Source organism: Cetorhinus maximus, unplaced genomic scaffold (genome assembly GCF_964194155.1).
Source record: "Cetorhinus maximus unplaced genomic scaffold, sCetMax3.hap1.1 HAP1_SCAFFOLD_372, whole genome shotgun sequence".
Classification (NCBI taxonomy): domain Eukaryota; kingdom Metazoa; phylum Chordata; class Chondrichthyes; order Lamniformes; family Cetorhinidae; genus Cetorhinus; species Cetorhinus maximus.
The window spans coordinates 273,719-291,474 of NW_027596318.1; the positions used below are offsets into that span (position 1 = coordinate 273,719).

At 51.4% G+C, this 17,756-nt stretch overlaps 1 protein-coding gene and 1 long non-coding RNA gene across 2 annotated transcripts in view; one reads left to right on the forward strand and one right to left on the reverse strand.

Moving 5' to 3' along the window:
* Window positions 1–17,756, reverse strand: part of LOC144673490 (uncharacterized) — a 293,819-nt gene that overhangs the window by 256,532 nt on the left and 19,531 nt on the right. The window lies entirely within an intron of this gene.
* LOC144673488 (Y+L amino acid transporter 2-like) overlaps window positions 1–17,756 on the forward strand; it is a 58,715-nt gene that overhangs the window by 7,389 nt on the left and 33,570 nt on the right. The window contains exon 2 of the mRNA XM_078535304.1: window positions 8,580–9,159. Coding sequence (XP_078391430.1) covers window positions 8,634–9,159 — 526 coding nt within the window. The 5' untranslated portion in view covers window positions 8,580–8,633. The remainder of the gene's footprint in view (window positions 1–8,579; window positions 9,160–17,756) is intronic.

Genomic DNA, 17,756 nt, shown 5'->3' on the forward strand with positions numbered 1-17,756 from the left:
CAGTGTGTGTGTGAGGGGCAGTGTGTGTGTGTTGGGGCAGTGTGTGTGGGGCAGTGTGTGTGGGGCAGTGTGTGTGTGTGGGCAGTGTGTGTGGGGCAGTGTGTGTGTGAGGGGCAGTGTGTGTTGTGAGTAAGAGGGACAGAGTCAAAGAGAGAGAGCAACAGTATTTGTGAGAGTGGCAGGGGAGGCAGTCTGAGCGATAGAGAGATATTGAGAGAGAGAGAATGGGAGAGAAAGAGAGGGTCAGTGTGTGTGAGAGAAAGAGAGAGAGAACGATGGATAGAGACAGACAGAGAGAGAGCAACAGTGCGTTTGAGAGAGAGAGAGGGAATGAGATAGAGAGAGGGAATGAGACAGAGAGAGAGGGAATGAGAGGGTGAGAGGGAATGAAAGAGAGAGAGAGAGAGGGAATGCGAGAGAGAGAGAGGGAATGAGAGAGTGAGAGGGAAATGAAAGGGGAGAGAGAGAGGGAATGTGAGAGAGAGAGAGAGAGGAATGAGAGAGAGAATGAGACAGAGAGAGGGGGAAATGAGAGAGTCAGAGGGAATGAAAGGGAGAGAGAGAGAGGGAATGCGAGAGAGAGAGAATGAGGGATAGAGACAGACAGAGAGGGATAGAGAGAGGGAATGTGAGGAGAGAGGATGTGAGAGAGAGAGAGTGAGCGAATGTGAGAGAGAGAGAGAGACGGAATGTGAGAGAGAGAGAGAGAGAGAGGACTGAGAGAGAGAGAGGGACTGAGAGAGAGAGAGGGAATGCGAGAGAGAGAGAGAGGGAATGAGAGAGAGAGAGAGAGAGAGAGGGAATGCGAGAGAGAGAGAGAGATTGAATGTGAGAGAGAGAGAGAGAGAGAGGGAATGAGAGAGAGAGAGAGAGAGCGAATGTGAGAGAGAGAGGAGGGAATGTGAGAGAGAGAAAGGGAATGTGGGAGAGAGAGAGAGCGAATGTGAGAGAGAGAGAGCGAATGTGAGAGAGAGGGAATGCGAGAGAGAGAATGAGGGACAGAGACAGACAGAGAGCGAGAGAGAGCGGCGGAGGGTGGGGCAGTTAAAGTTCCCTCCCCGCCGTGCACCCTGAAGCGACACCTCACCCCCGAACCTTCACCCCTCACCCTCCGCAATAGTGTCAGGGTGGGGATCCGGGCAGACGGACGGAGATTCGCTGACCCCGGCGACTGGAGGGGTCCCGGGGGGGCGGGGGCCGGGTGAGAGATCGGACCCGGGGGGGGGCGGGTTGTGGGGGAGGGGAGTGGTGAGGGGTAGTGACGGGATCGAGTCGGAGGTGGGGGAGGGGGGGTGCTGAGGTCACGGGGAAGCTAGGCTGCTCTCTGACGTATATATACGATCGGGCGGATCCTACTCTCGACCTTCCTACAGGGGGCGATGGGGGAACCTCAGGCAAGTGTTTAATTTAGCCCCAGGCCCCACAGGGAAAGCGTAGGCCTCCCTCCGCCCCACCCCATCCAAATCAACACATGTCAATGGCTTATCGGAGAGACAGGAGGGTAACGTATCTAGAACAAAAACAAAAATACCTGGAAAAACTCAGCAGGTCTGACAGCATCTGCGGAGAGTTAATGTTTTGAGTCCGAATGACTCTTCATCCGAACTAAGGAAATAGGGAAATGGGGTGAAATATAAGCTGGTAGAGGTGGGGGGGTGGTGGGACAGGTAGAGCTGGATAGAGGGGCCAGTGATAGGTGGGAGGCAAAGGAGAGATTGCCAAAGATGTCATAGACAAAAGGACTGTTGACGGTGGTGATATTAGCTAAAGGAATGTGCTAATGGGGACATTAAGGGTAGCAAGCTAGTGGCAGATGGCCCTAGTGGGGGGTGGGGTGGGGGGGAAGGGATCGAAATGGGCTAAAAGGTGGAGATAAAACCATAGATCGAAATAAATTTAAAAATAGGAAAAGAAAAATATATTTGTAAAAAAAAATTATAAATTATTGGAAAAGGGGGGGATCGGAAAGGAGGTGGGGATGGAGGAGAGAGTTCACGATCTGAAGTTGTTGAACTCAATGTTAAGTCTGGGAGTGCTTTAAAGTGCCTAGTCGGAAGATGAGGTGCTGTTCCCTCCAGTTTGCGTTGAGCTTCACTGGAACGTCGCAGCCAGGCCAAGGACGGACATGTGGGCGTGAGGGCAGGGCGGCGTGTTGAAAGTAGCCGCATTTGTTGAGGATGCCAAGCTCGGCGGGGAGCTCAAACCGCGGGGCGGGCGCAGAGAGAAGCTGCGACGAAATCCAGACACGGGTCAAGCGAGCGGGCAGCAAAGTGGCGGGGCGGAGGGAAATGCGGGGAAGCGGGAAGTTACTTGCTCTTGGTCGTGAGAGCAGAAAAACCAGAGTGTTTTTTTTTAAAAGTTGCCCATGGCGATGTTCAGAGAGACTCGGGTGCGCTGGTACAGGCAGACAGTCAGCAGGGGAGTTAGGAAGGCAAAACGCTAGGAGATTGGAGTACAGGAACCAAGGAGCCTTGCTCCGCTGGTACAGGGCGCTGCTGTGTCCACATCTGGAATACTCTGTGCGCTTCTGGTCCCCACGTTTTAGAAAGGATATACTTGTGTTGGAGACGGTCCAGCGAAGTTTCGCTAGGCTGGGATGAGGGGTTTGCCCTAGGATGAGAGGCTGAGTAAGTTGGGTTTATATTCTCTGGAGTTTAGAGGAGTGAGAGGGGATCTCACTGAGACCTGCGTCATTCTGAAGGGGCTCGATAGGGGGTGGACACACACACACACACACACACACACAGAGCGATCGTACCCCCCTGGTTGGGGAATCCACAGACTCAGGATGAGGGGCCGATGGTTTAGGACTGAGAGGAGGAGAAATGTCTTCACTCGGAGAGTGGTGAACCTGTGGAATTCTCTAGCCCAGTGGATGCTCCATCGTCCAACACATTTAAGGCTGGGATGGACAGATTTCCGGTCTCAGGGGTTTCAGGGATATGGGGAGCGTGTGGGAAAGTCCCACCCCAGATCAGCCATGATCTGATTGAATGGTGCAGCAGGCTCGATGGGCCGAATGGCCTACTCCTGCCCCTATCCCTTCTATTTCGCCCGGGCGCCTGCTGTCCTCCTCCCCTCCTCCCTTCTCCCTCCCCGAATCACCTGCCCCAAATCACCTTCCCCCTCTCTGAATACACCCACCCTGAATCCCCCTCCCCAAGTGCCCCTGTCCAAATATCCCTGCCTGAATGCCCCTCCTCCAGTCCCCCTCCCCGAATCTCCCTCTCCAAATCCTCCTCCCCAAATCCCTCTTCCTCGTAGCCTCTTCCCCAAATACCCCTTCGCTCACCCAATCCACAAACCCCCCTCCCCAAATCCCTCCTCCCCAACTACCCCTTCCTCCCTCCTCCTTGACTCACCCTCCTCATAGCCCTCCTCCCTGACATCCCCCTCCCTTCCACTCTCCTCCCAAAATCCCACCCTAAATTTCTCTCTCCCTTTCTCCCCTCTCCGAATCCCCCTCTCCAAATCCCTCTCCCCGAATCCCCCTCCCCGAATCCCCCTCTTCGAAACATCCTCCCCGAATCCCCCTCCCTGAATCCCCCTGCCGAATCCCCCTCCCCGAATCCCTCTCCCCGAATCCCCCTCCCCGAATCCCCCTCTTCGAAACATCCTCCCCGAATCCCCCCTCCCTGAATCCCCCTGCCGAATCCCCCTCCCCGAATCCCTCTCCCCAAATCTCCCTCCCCGAATACCCCTCCCCGAATCCCCCTCTTTGAAACATCCTCCCCGAATCCCCTTCCCCAAATCCCCCCTCCCCAAATGGCCCTACCCGAATCCCCCTCCCCAAACCCTCACCCCAAACCTCCTCCCTGAATCCCCCTCTTCGAATCCCCCTCCTCAAATCCGCCCTCGAATCCCCCCTCGAATCTCCCTCCCTGAATGCCCCTCCCCGAACCCCCTCTCCGAATCCCCCTTCCCAAACCCCCTCCCTGAATCCCCCCTCCCAAAACCCTCTTCCCGAATCCCCCTCCCCAAATCCCCCTCCCCGAATCACCCTTCCCAAATCCTCTCCCCGGATCCCCCTTCCCAAACCCTCTCCCCGAATCCCCCTCCCCGAATCCCCCTTCCCAAACCCTCTCCCAGAATCACCCTCCCCGAACCCGCCTCTCCGAATCCCCCTCCCCGAATCCCCCTCCCCGAATCCCCCTCCCCGAATCCCCCTCCCTGAACCCCCTCCCCGAATCCCCTTCTCCGAATCCCCCTCTCCGAATCCCCCTCCCCAAATCCCGCTCCCCGAAACCCCGTCCCCGAAACCCCCTCCCCGAATCCCCCTCCCCGAATCCCCCTCTCCGGATCCCCCTCCTTAATCACCCAGGGCGCCGGGGAGGTGGGGAACAGAAGAGACAGTCTCTAACCCAGCGAGTTGTTGTGCTCTGGGAGGTTCTGCCTCGAAAGGCACTGGAAGCGGATTCAATAAGAACATTGAAAAGGGGGAATTGGATAAATACTTGAAGGTGTTTAAAAAAAAAATGCACACCTTTTGGGGAAGGAGTGGAGGAGTTTGGGGCAGAGGCTGTCGGGACTAAACGTGAGGCTCTCAAAGAAATAGCACGGGCGTGATGGGCTGAAGGGCCTCCTTCTGAGCTGTATGATCGCTTTTAGAAAATATTCTGAAAAGGAAGAATAGGGCTAGATCAATTAATCCTGCAGAGGGCCAGCACAGACCCAGGGGGCAGAATGGCCTCCATCTGTGCTGCAACTATTCTCTCAATCAATAATTTTCCCTCCATAGATTTGCATAGTATTGACCACCACAGAGATGGGCCATTCGGCCCATCTGATCTATGCAGGTGCCTCTGCTCCACACGGCCTCCTCCCATCTCCCCTCTTCATCTCACCCCATCACCATATCCCTCTAATCCTTTCTCCCTCAGATGTTTATGCAGCTTCCCCCTTAAATACCGTTCACCTCAGCCTACTGCCAGTGGTAGCGAGTTCCACATTTTCCCCGCTCTCCGGGTAAAGACGTTTCTCCTGAATTCCTGTTTGGATTCATGAGCGACCGTCTTGTATTGATGGCCCCCTAGTTCTGGTCTCACCAGACATGTAGAAACACATTCAGCAAGTCTACCCATCAAACTCCCTCATAAGTTTTTAAAAAAACCTCTTTGGGTTGACCCCTCAGCTTTCTCTTTTCTAGAGGAAAGCACCCCAGATATTAGTATCTTCACTGATACTTGAACCCTCATGGCTTTTGTATCACCCTGAAAACCTTCTCCAGGGCCTCTATAGCCTTTTTATTACTGCCACCACTGTTTCAGCTAACCAGTTAATTTCCTTACAAACTAAAGTATCAATCTATTTCTCACAACAATCCAAGCCTATAGCTGACAACAGAGTCTGTTTCTGACAGCAAACAGAGCCTATATCCAACAGTAAACAGAGTCTGTTTCCAACAGTAAACCGAGTCCATTTCTAACAACAAACAGAATCTATTTCTGACAACAAACAGAATCTATTTCTAACTGTCTATTTCTAACCACAGAGTCTATTTCCAACAACAGAGTCTGTTTCTGACAGCAAACAGAGCCTATATCCAACAGTAAACTGAGTCCATTTCTAACAACAAACAGAATCTATTTCTGACAACAAACAGAATCTACTTCTAACTGTCTATTTCTAACCACAGAGTCTATTTCCAACAACAAAGTCTATTTCTGACAAGAAACAGAGCCTATATTCGACAAGTCTGTTTCTGACAGTAAAAACCTATTTCCGGCAACAAACCGAGTCTATTTCCAACAACAAACAGAGTCTATTTCTGACAAACGGGGGCCCAAATTTTCACCATGTTGGAGAGGCTCTCCAGCATGGCGAAAATAGCAGAAATGCCCCAAAATCCTAAGACCGTCCCCAAACGCGGCATTTCCTATTTTCACGGGGGCGGGACTGGAGTCAGGTCAGAATTCATGCGTGCGTGTTTTACGGAGTCAGCTGGACATTTGAATCCTCAGCTGAAGCGGGATTTTGGTAGGCCAGGAGTGTGAAACCCAAGATGTGCAAATTTGTCAGAGGTAAGAGCTAGTCCGAACTCGGTGGATTCATTTGGATAACCAGTGCACCCCTTTGGAGAGGTGGAGTACCCCTTTGCATATAGTCCAGGACACCTTTAGGAGAAGTAAGGCACCCTTTGGGCGAGGCAAGGTACATCTTGGGAGAGGTAAGACACCCTTTGGTGTAGGTACGACACCCTTTGGGAGAGGTAAGGCACCCTTTGCGAAAAGTAAGGCACCCTTTGGGATTGATAAATGTAGACTTGATTCTGCGTAAGAAAAAAGTGCATAAACTCATTGGAACTGTCAAAGCCATCAGAGAATTGACAAAGAACTGTCAAAGCTGTCAAAGAACTGTCAAAGAACTGTCAAAACTGTCAAAGAACTGTCAAAGCTGTCAAAGAACTGTCAAGCTGTCAAAGAACTGTCAAAGCTATCAAAGAACTGTCAAAGCTGTTAAAGAACTGTCAAAGAAGTCTTAAGCTGTTAAAGAGTAGTCAAATCTGTCAACGGATTTAACTCTGCTGGATGTTAAATTTTAAAGAAAGTCTAGGGTTTAAAAAAGTCAGTGCTTCATATTTCATCCTGTCCGTTGATGTAAGCCTGAGGGTTATCATTAGAGGATTTGTGCTGCAACTACTGATTTTACAACCTAACATTATCACGGTGGGGCGCCTGTTAAGTGAGCAGTTTGATTGACACAGCTCCAAGTGGTTATACAGTAGAAATGTTTGTTTTCATAAGTGATTAGGTGAAGGAATTTCTATGTATTGAATGTTTTGTTTAATCAATGAGAGCATTTTTTTTGTTTAAAATACTGAGATCATCAATAGACAGATAACTTTATTATATGTCAGCGTGGCTCCTGAGGTTTGCCCATGGTGGGCACAAAGTGAGTTGGCTTGGATGAGGTAAAGGCAAAGGGTAGTGGGCATGGGTTGGCATGAGTTGGCACTAAGTGGCCATGGGGATGAGTGGGGCCATGGGAGAATATGAGGGGCCATAGCTGATAGGTGGGGGACATGAGATGGCATAGGAGGTGTGGCGCACATGGGGAGGGGTGCGTGGGGCGCATGAGGTGGCACGGGTTGGCATGGATGGGGCAAGGGGAGGGTGTGTGAGAGGGTGAGGGCCGGAGGGCTGTTTTTTTGTTTTAATCAGCTTTGTATTAAGTTCAACGAGGTGCCGGAGCACAGAGGCAGGCCTTCCACCCAGCCCACCTCTGCGCCCTGCAGCCTTGTGCTCACCAGGGGATGGCGGTCCCCACTTCTAATCCATCCCGAATCCTTGGGAATGAATAAATGGCGGCCATTTTTCACAGGGCTGGAAATTCTCCCGCTCCTGCGCACCCAACCCGGAAGTAAAAACCTGGGCCAGAATCTACCCTGACAACAAACAGAGTCTATTTACAGCAGTAAAGAAAGTCTGCCCCTCACTGCCCTCACAACCCCCCAGACGCTCCCCTTGCCTCATCCATGACAACCCGCACCACGTCATGCACCCTACCCACCCCTCCCCATGTGTGCCATACCTCCTATGCCATCTCATGTCCCCCCCCCACCACCTACCGGCTATGGCCCCTCATATCCCCCATGGCCCCACTCATTCCCATGCCCACTTAGTGCCAACACATGCCAACCCATGCCAACTACGCTTTGCCTTCACCTCATCCATACCAACTCACCTAATATCCACCATGGGCAAACATCAGGAGACATTGACATAAAATAAAGTTATGTGTCTATTGATGACCTCACAATTTAAAAAAAAACTCCCACTGATTAAAAAAAAAATAACCTGAGTCCATTTCTGACAACAGTCTGTTTCTAACAACAAACAGAATCTATTTCTAACGACAAATGGAGTCTATTTCTAACAACAAGCAGAGTCTATTTCTGACAACAACATTCCAGTTCTAACAACAAACGGGGTGTATTCCTAACAACAGAGTCCATTCCTGACAACAAACGGAATCTATTTCTAACAATAAACAGAGTCTATTTCTAATGACAATGGAGTCTATTTCTAACAACAAGCAGAGTCTATTTCTGATAACAACATTCTAGTTCTAACAATAAATGGGGTATATTCCTAACAACAGAGTCCATTCCTGACAGCAAACGGAATCTATTTCTAACAATAAACAGAGTCTATTTCTAACGACAAATGGAGTCTATTTCTAACAACAAGCAGAGTCTATTTCTGACAACAACATTCTAGTTCTAACAACAAACGGGGTGAATTCCTAACAACAGAGTCCATTCCTGACAACAAACGGAATCTATTTCTAACAACAAACAGAGTCTATTTCTAACAACAAACAGAGTCTATTTCTAACAACAAGCAGAGTCTATTTCTGACAATAACATTCTAGTTCTAACAACAAATGGGGTGTATTCCTAACAACAGAGTCCATTTCTGACAACAAACGGAATCTATTTCTAACAACAAACAGAGTCTATTTCTAACAACAAACAGAGTCTATTTCTAAGAACAAGCAGAGAACATATAGTCTCTCAGCTCAGGAATTGTTCGACTGGTGACATTAAACCAACTGTTTTCCTTCTCTTTCCCACTCAGATTTTGGCTTGAGGTCGCAGCATCACTTCTCCCGGTCCACCTGGCTATGAGAACATGCCCCTGAAGAGGGAAGCGGCTGCCATGTCCGACGTCTGTGCCAAGTATGCCACCGTGCCCGAGAAGGAGGCGGTGCCCCCGGCCGACCCCCGGCCCTCGGCCCCGGCGGCGGGGATGCAGCTGAAGAAGGAGATCTCGCTGCTGAACGGGGTCTGCCTGATCGTGGGCAACATGATCGGCTCCGGCATCTTCGTCTCGCCCAAGGGGGTGCTGATGTACAGCGCCTCCTACGGCCTCTCGCTGGTGGTGTGGGCCGTGGGCGGCCTCTTCTCCATCTTCGGGGCCCTGTGCTACGCCGAGCTGGGCACCACCATCACCAAGTCGGGGGCCAGCTACGCCTACATCCTGGAGGCTTTTGGGGGCTTTGTGGCGTTTATCCGCCTCTGGACCTCGCTGCTGATCATCGAGCCCACCGGCCAGGCCATCATCGCCATTACCTTCGCCAACTACATGGTGCAACCCATCTTCCCCACCTGCGAACAGCCCTACCTAGCAGCCCGCCTTATAGCTGCGGCCTGCATCGGTGAGTACCCAGGGTCCCGAGGTGCCGACGGCTGCTCGGGGTTTGGGGTGCGGGGGTGTGGCGGGGAGGGTCCAATATCGAGGGTCGATTGTTCAGGAGGGAGGGGAGGGCCCAATATGGAGGGTCAATTGTTCAGGAGAGAGGGGAAACAAATATCGAGGGTCAATTGTTCAGGTGGGAGGGGGTCCAATATTGAGGGTCAATTGTTTGGGAGGGTGAGGGTCCAATAGCAAGGGTCAATTGTTCGGGAGGGTGAGGGTCCAATATCGAGGGCCAATTGTTCGGGAGGGTGAGGTTCCAATACCGAGTGTCAATTGTTTGGGGGAGGGGTTCCAATATCAAGGGTCAATTGTTCAGGAGGGTGAGTGTGCAATATCGAGGTCCAATTGTTTGGGGGAGGGGGTCCAATATCGAGGGCCAATTGTTTGGGGGAGGGGGTCCAATATCGAGGGTCCATTGTTCAAGAGGGAGGGGAGTCAAATATCGAGGGTCAATGGAGGGAGGGGGGCCAATACCGAGGGTCAATTGTTCAGGAGGGAGGGGGTCAAATATCGAGGGTCAATTGTTCAGGAGGGTGAGTGTGCAATATTGAGGGTCAATTGTTCAGGAGGGAGGGGGTCCAATATCGAGGGCCAATTGTTTGGGAGGGTGAGGGTCCAATATCGAGGGCCAATTGTTTGGGAGGGTGAGGGTCCAATACCGAGGGTCAATAGTTTGGTTGGATTCCAATATCGAGGGTCAATTGTTCAGGAGGGAGGGGGTCCAATATCAAGGGTCAATTGTTTGGGAGGGAGGGGGCTCAATATTGAGGGTCAATTGTTTGGGAGGGTGAGGGTCCAATATCGAGAGTCAATTGTTTGGGTGGATTCCAATATCGAGGGTCAATTGTTCAGGAGGGAGGGGGTCCAATATCAAGGGTCAATTCTTTAGGAGGGAGGGGGCTCAATATCGAGGGTCAATTGTTCAGGAGGAAGAGGGTCCAATATCAAGGGCCAATTGTTTGGGTGGATTCTAATATCGAGGGTCAATTGTTCAGGAGGGAGGGGAGTCAAATATCGAGGGTCAATGGAGGGAGGGAGGGGTCCAATATCGAGGTTCAATTGTTCAGGAGGGAGGGGAGTCAAATATCGAGGGTCAATTGTTTGTGAGGGTGAGGATGCAATATCGAGGGCCAATTGTTTGGGGGAGGGAGTACAATATCGAGGGTCAATTGTTCAGGAGGAAGGGGGTCCAATATTGAGGGTCAATTGTTCAGGATGGAGGGGGTTCAACAGCAAGGCTCAATTGTTTGGGAGGGTGAGGGTCCAATATCGAGGGCCAATTGTTTGGGAGGATTCCAATACCAAGGGTCAATTGTTCAGGAGGGATGTGGTCAAATATCGAGGGTCAATGGAGGGAGGGAGGGGGTCCAATATCGAGGGACAATTGTTCAGGAGGGAGGGGGTCAAATATCGAGGGTCAATTGTTCAGGAGGGAGGGGGTCCAATATCGAGGGTCAATTGTTTGGGAGGGTGAGGGTCCAGTATCGAGGGCCAATTGTTTGGTGGAGGGGGTCCAATATCGAGGGCCAATTGTTTGGTGGAGGGGGTCCAATATCGAGGGTCAATTGTTCAGGAGGGAGGGGGTCCAATATCGAGGGTCAATTGTTCAGGAGGGAGGGGGTTCAATATCAAGGGTCAATTGTTCAGGAGGGAGGGGGTTCAATATCAAGGGTCAATTGTTCAGGAGGGAGGGGGTTCAATATCGAGGGTCAATTGTTCAGGAAGGAGGGGGTTCAATATCGAAGGTCAATTGTTCAGGAGGGAGGGGGTTCAATATCAAGGGTCAATTGTTCAGGAGGGAGGGGGTTCAATATCAAGGGTCAATTGTTCAGGAGGGAGGGGGTTCAATATCGAGGGTCAATTGTTCAGGAGGGCGAGGGTTCAATATCGAGGGTCAATTGTTCAGGAAGGAGGGGGTTCAATATCGAGGGTCAATTGTTCAGGAGGGAGGGGGTTCAATATCAAGGGTCAATTGTTCAGGAGGGAGGGGAGTCAAATATCGAGGGTCAATGGAGGGAGGGAGGGGTCCAATATCGAGGTTCAATTGTTCAGGAGGGAGGGGAGTCAAATATTGAGGGTCAATTGTTTGTGAGGGTGAGGATGCAATATCGAGGGCCAATTGTTTGGGGGAGGGAGTACAATATCGAGGGTCAATTGTTCAGGAGGAAGGGGGTCCAATATTGAGGGTCAATTGTTCAGGATGGAGGGGGTTCAACAGCAAGGCTCAATTGTTTGGGAGGGTGAGGGTCCAATATCGAGGGCCAATTGTTTGGGAGGATTCCAATACCAAGGGTCAATTGTTCAGGAGGGATGTGGTCAAATATCGAGGGTCAATGGAGGGAGGGAGGGGGTCCAATATCGAGGGACAATTGTTCAGGAGGGAGGGGGTCAAATATCGAGGGTCAATTGTTCAGGAGGGAGGGGGTCCAATATCGAGGGTCAATTGTTTGGGAGGGTGAGGGTCCAGTATCGAGGGCCAATTGTTTGGTGGAGGGGGTCCAATATCGAGGGCCAATTGTTTGGTGGAGGGGGTCCAATATCGAGGGTCAATTGTTCAGGAGGGAGGGGGTCCAATATCGAGGGTCAATTGTTCAGGAGGGAGGGGGTTCAATATCAAGGGTCAATTGTTCAGGAGGGAGGGGGTTCAATATCAAGGGTCAATTGTTCAGGAGGGAGGGGGTTCAATATCGAGGGTCAATTGTTCAGGAAGGAGGGGGTTCAATATCGAGGGTCAATTGTTCAGGAGGGAGGGGGTTCAATATCAAGGGTCAATTGTTCAGGAGGGAGGGGGTTCAATATCAAGGGTCAATTGTTCAGGAGGGAGGGGGTTCAATATCGAGGGTCAATTGTTCAGGAGGGCGAGGGTTCAATATCGAGGGTCAATTGTTCAGGAAGGAGGGGGTTCAATATCGAGGGTCAATTGTTCAGGAGGGAGGGGGTTCAATATCAAGGGTCAATTGTTCAGGAAGGAGGGGGTTCAATATCGAGGGTCAATTGTTCAGGAGGGAGGGGGTTCAATATCAAGGGTCAATTGTTCAGGAGGGAGGGGGTCCAATATCGAGGGTCAATTGTTCAGGAGGGTGAGGGTCCAATATCGAGGGTCAATTGTTTGGGAGGGAGGGTGTCCAATATCGAGGGCCAATTGTTTGGGAAAATGGGGGTTTAATATCAGGGGCCAATTGTATGGAGGGTGAGTCCAATATTGAGGGCCACTTTTTGAGAAGGGAGGTGTCCAATATCGAGGGTCAATTGTTCAGGAGGGAGGGGGCTCCAATATGGACCTAAGGGCTTGCTCCCCCCACCACCCCTCCCCCCTAGATAAAACCACCTGAACAACCTATTGATTTACGTGCGTTGGTGCTGATGGGATGTTCAACCACAGTGTGCATCAGGTTTTGAGCCCCAACCTGTTCTTCTCAAGCCCCCTTAGCTTTCTGGTGGCTGACATTGGCAGATGGGATCGGTGCGGGTTCAGGGATGGGGGGTTGGTGGGAAGAGGGGGAGGGGAGAGGAGCCTAATTTGGCCTTCTCCTCAAGAGGCACTGAGCCCAAGTGAGACTCTTGAGGCCAAAGTTAGCTTAAGAGAGCACAGGCTGAAGGATACTTCTCAGTCCTACCCTTGCGACTGTACTCCTGGTCTCCTTCCGGTGCCCTTTCAGTCCGCAAGCACCACCCGGCTCTTCCCGTCCCTTGTCAATTCAATTCTCCACCTGGCCCTCACTCTGACCTCCCTGTCCCCAGTCAGCTACAATGTTCCAGTTAAGCCCAACACTAGCTTGAGGAACAGCACCTCCTCTTTAAGGCTCAGCACTCTGCAGCCTTCTGGACTCAACATCGAGTTCAACAACTTTAGACCCATGACCTCTGCCTCCTTCTTATTCTCCGTGTGTTTCTCATTGCTTCGTCTTTGCTGGCTTGCTCTTCTCTTTATCTCTCCCCTGGTGTGTTCAGATGGTCGCTACGCAACCCCATTTCGACACGACTTTCGTTCCTTTACTGTACCTGTTGCCATTCTTGACAGTCGCTTCATGAAATCCTTTTTTTAATGTCATCCAGTAGTCCATGTCCAAATGCAGCGAGACCTGGACAATATCCAGGTTTGGATATTTTCCCGCCAACTCCAGCATGATGCCACCACCAAACACATCTTCCCTTCACCCACCACCCCCCCGGTGGCATTCCGTAGGGATCGTTCCCTCCGGGACACCCTGGTCCACTCCTCCATCACCCCCTACTCCTCAACCCCCTCCCATGGCACCTTCCCATGCAACCGCAGAAGGTACAACACTTCCCCTCTCCTCACCGTCCAAGGGCCCAAACACTCCTTTCAAGTGAAGCAGAATTTCACTTGCACTTCCCTCAATTTAGTCTACTGCATTCGCTGCTCCCAATGCGGTTTCCTCTACATTGGAGAGACCAAACGCAGACTGGGTGACCGCTTTGCGGAACACCTTCGGTCTGTCCGCAAACATTACCCAGACCTCCCTGTCGCTTGCCATTTCAACACTCCACCCTGCTCTCTTGCCCACATGTCCGTCCTTGTCCTGCTGCATTGTTCCAGTGAAGCTCAACGCAAACTGGAGGAACAGCACCTCATCTTCCGACTAGGCACTTTACAGCCTTCCGGACTGAATGTTGAGTTCAACGATTTTAGATCATGAACTCTCTCCTCCATCCCCACCCCCTTTCCGTTTCTTCCCCCTCCCTTTTGTTTTTTCCAATAATTTATATAGATTTTTCTTTCCCCACCTATTTCCATTATTTTTAAATGTATTTCCATCCATTGTTTTAGCTCTACCTTTTAGCCTATTTCGATTCCTCCCACCCCACCCCCACTAGGACTATCTGTACCTTGCTCGTCCTGCTTTCTACCCTTAATTAGCACATTCCTTTAGATAATATCACCACCTTCAACACCTCTTTGTCCTTTTGTCTGTGACATCTTTTGGTCATCTCCGCCTATCACTGGCTCTTTACCTAGATCTTCTAGTCCCACACACCCCCAACCCCCTTAAACCAGCTTATATTTCACCCCTTTCCTATTTTTACTTTGTTCTGTTGAAGAGTCATACGGACTCGAAACGTTAACTGTGTTCCTCTCCGCAGATGCTGCCAGACCTGCTGAGTTTTTCCAGGTATTTCTGTTTTTGTTTTTTGTTTTGGATTTCCAGCATCCGCAGTTCTTTGCTTTTACACCCAGGCTCGGGGCTGACAAGTGGCAAGTAACAATCGCGCCACACAAGTGTCAGGCAGTGACCATTTCCAACAAGAGAGAATCCAACCCTTGATGTTCAATGGCATTACCATCGCTGAATCCCCCCACTATCAACATCCTGGGGGGTTACCATTGACCAGAAACTGAACTGGACCCAGCCATATAAATACTGTGGCTACAAGAGCAGGTCAGAGGCTGGGAATCCTGCGGAGAGTCACTCACCTCCTGACTTCCCCCAAAGCCTGTCCACCATCAACAAGGCACAAGTTCAGGAGTGTGATGGAATACTCTCGGAGTGGAGCAGGTAAAGGAGGATAGGAGGTCAACGATAGGTGGGGGGCTAAGGAGAGACTGACAAAGATGTCATGGCCACAAGCAGAAGGGAGTGTTAATGGTGGCGTTAAAGACTAAAGGAGGTGCTGACAGTGGCATAAAGGTACCAGAGCAGAACATGTCACTAGCAGACCAAGGGTCAGCGCTCTGTGAAAGAACAACATGGAACAAGTAACAGATGGTCCTGTGAGGGGAGTGGGGAGCAGTGGGGCGGGGAGGCTGGGGGAAAGGGATAAAGCCAAACGATGAAAAAAAAATATATATATAGAAAACGGAAAAAAATGAATAAAAAAAAATAGACAATTAGAAAAGATAAAATTAATAAATGGATTAAAAACGGAGTAGAGATGGCGGCGAGAGTTGATGGTCTGAAGTTGTTGAACTCGATGTTAAGTCCAGAAGGCTGTAAGGTGCCCAATCGGAGGTTGAGGTGCTGTTCCTCCAGTTTGCACTGGAAGAAGAGATAAAGAAAACCTGCTGTGTTTTTCTGGCAATTTTTGTTTTAATCTCTCAGAGCCTCGGTAATCCTGCTCTCTCTCTCTCTCTCTCACTACCTCTCCCTCTCTCTCTCTCTCTCTCTCTCCCTGTCTCTGTCTCTCGCTCTCCCTCTCTTGCTCTTTCTATCTCACTCCCTCTCCCTCTTTGTCTCCCTGTCTCTGTCTCTCTCACTCTCTCTCTCTCACTCTCTCTCCCTGTCTCTGTCTCTCGCTCTCTCACTCTCTCTCACTCTCTCTCTCCCTGTCTCTCTCTCTCTCCTTGTCTCTGTCTCTCGCTATCTCTCTCTCTCACTCCCTGTCTCTGTCTCTCACTCTCTCTCTCTCAGTCTCTCTCTCTCTCTCAGTCTCTCTCTCTGTCTCTCTCTGTCTCTCTGTCTCAATCTCTCCCTCCCTGTCTCTGTCTCTCTCTGTCTTTCTCTCTCCCTGTCTCTCTTTCGCTCTCTCTCTCTCCCCCTGTCTCTGTCTCTCTCTCTCTCTCCCTGTCTCTCTCTCTCTATCTCTCCCTGTCTCTCTCTATCTCTCCCTGTCTCTCTCTATCTCTCCCTGTCTCTCTCTCTCTCCCTGTCTCTCTCTCTCTCTCTCTCTCTCTCCCCCGTCTCTCTCTCCCTCTCTCTCCCTGTCTGTCTCTCACTCTCTCTCTCACTCTCTCTCCCTGTCTCTGTCTCTCGCTCTCTCTCTCTCACTCTCTCTCCCTGTCTCTGTCTCTCGCTCTCTCTCTCTCTCCCTGTCTCTGCCTCTCGCTCTCTCTCTCACTCTCTCTCTCTATCTCCCTGCCTCTGTCTCTCTCTCTCTGTCTCTCTCACTCTCTCTCTCTCTCTCCCTGCCTCTCTCTCTCTCTCTCTCTCTCCCTATCTCTCTCTCTCCCTGTCTCTCTCTATATCTCTCTCTCTCACTCTCTCTCCCTGCCTCTCTATGTCTCTCTCTCTCTCCCTGCCTCTGTCTCTCTCTCCCTCTCTCTCTCTCCCTGTCTCTGTCTCTCTCTCTCTCTCTCCCTGTCTCTGTCTCTCGCTCTCTCTCTCCCTGTCTCTCTCTCTCTCCCTGCCTCTCTCTCTCCCTGTCTCTGTCTCTCTATCTCTCTCCCTGTCTCTCTCTCTCTCTCCCTGCTTCTGTCTCTCTCTCTCTGTCTCTCTCTCACTCTCCCTGCCTCTGTCTCTCGCTCTCTGTGGGCAGCCTTGGTCTTTTTGCTGATGAAAAGCTTCCTCCCCGAAGCTGAGTTGCTGTCTCTGTGAAGTGCTGACAGAGCTGCACCTTGCCTATTGTGAGTCAGGAGCCAAGGACCCTGCTCACGAGAGCTAGTCTGTGGGAACGGAGCAAAAGCAGGACAGCTGCTTCCTGTTTCACTCGGGTTTTGGGATGGGGGTGGTGAGGGAGGAATGCGTCAGTGCTGCGTCCTGTCACCATGCAGGCTGGTCTAAAACTGTCGCAACCATCCCCTAGCGCCTGTGACTCAATCACACACCCCCCCCACAACCACCCCCCACCCCCCACCCCACCCCCACCCAACCCAGGGGCCTTCACTGGAGCCTCCGCGGGCACACTTTCACCCAGAGAGGATTTATCAGGACAGTGACCCAAACGTTCACTCGTTTTTAGGGAGCATCTTAAAGGAGGAGAGACAGAGAGAGAGAGAGAGACAGAGACAGAGAGAGAGACAGAGAGTGAGACAGCAAGAGGCAGAGAGAGAGAGACAGCGAGAGAGACAGAGACAGAGAGAGACAGAGAGAGAGAGACAGAGACGGAGAGAGAGAGAGAGAGAGACAGAGACGGAGAGAGAGAGTGAGAGAGACAGAGAAAGAGACAGAGAGAGAGAGAGAGAGACAGAGAGAGAGACAGAGAGAGAGACAGAGACAGGGAGAGAGAGAGAGAGACAGAGAGAGAGACAGAGAGAGAGAGAGAGAGAGACAAAGAGAGAGAGAGACAGAGAGAGACAGAGACGGAGAGAGAGAGTGAGAGAGACAGAGAAAGAGACAGAGAGAGAGAGAGATGAGAGAGAGACAGGGAGAGAGAGATGGAGGGAGAGAGAGACGGAGGGAGAGAGAGACGGAGGGAGAGAGAGACGGAGGGAGAGAGAGACGGAGGGAGAGAGAGACGGAGGGAGAGAGAGACGGAGGGAGAGAGAGACGGAGGGAGAGAGAGACGGAGGGAGAGAGAGACGGAGGGAGAGAGAGACGGAGGGAGAGAGAGACGGAGGGAGAGAGAGACGGAGGGAGAGAGAGACGGAGGGAGAGAGAGACAGCGAGAGACAGAGAGCGAGACAGCGAGAGACAGAGAGCGAGACAGCGAGAGACAGAGAGAGAGACAGCGAGAGAGAGACAGCAAGAGAGAGAGAGACAGCGAGACAGAGACAGAGAGAGAGACAGAGAGACAGAGAGAGAGAGAGACAGCGAGAGACAGGGAGAGAGAGAAAGAGGGAGGGAGAGAGAGGGAGAGGATAGATTTAGGGAGAGGATTCCGGAGTTTAGGGCCCAGACAGCTGAAGGCCACGGTGCATCACTGGGATGCATACAGGTT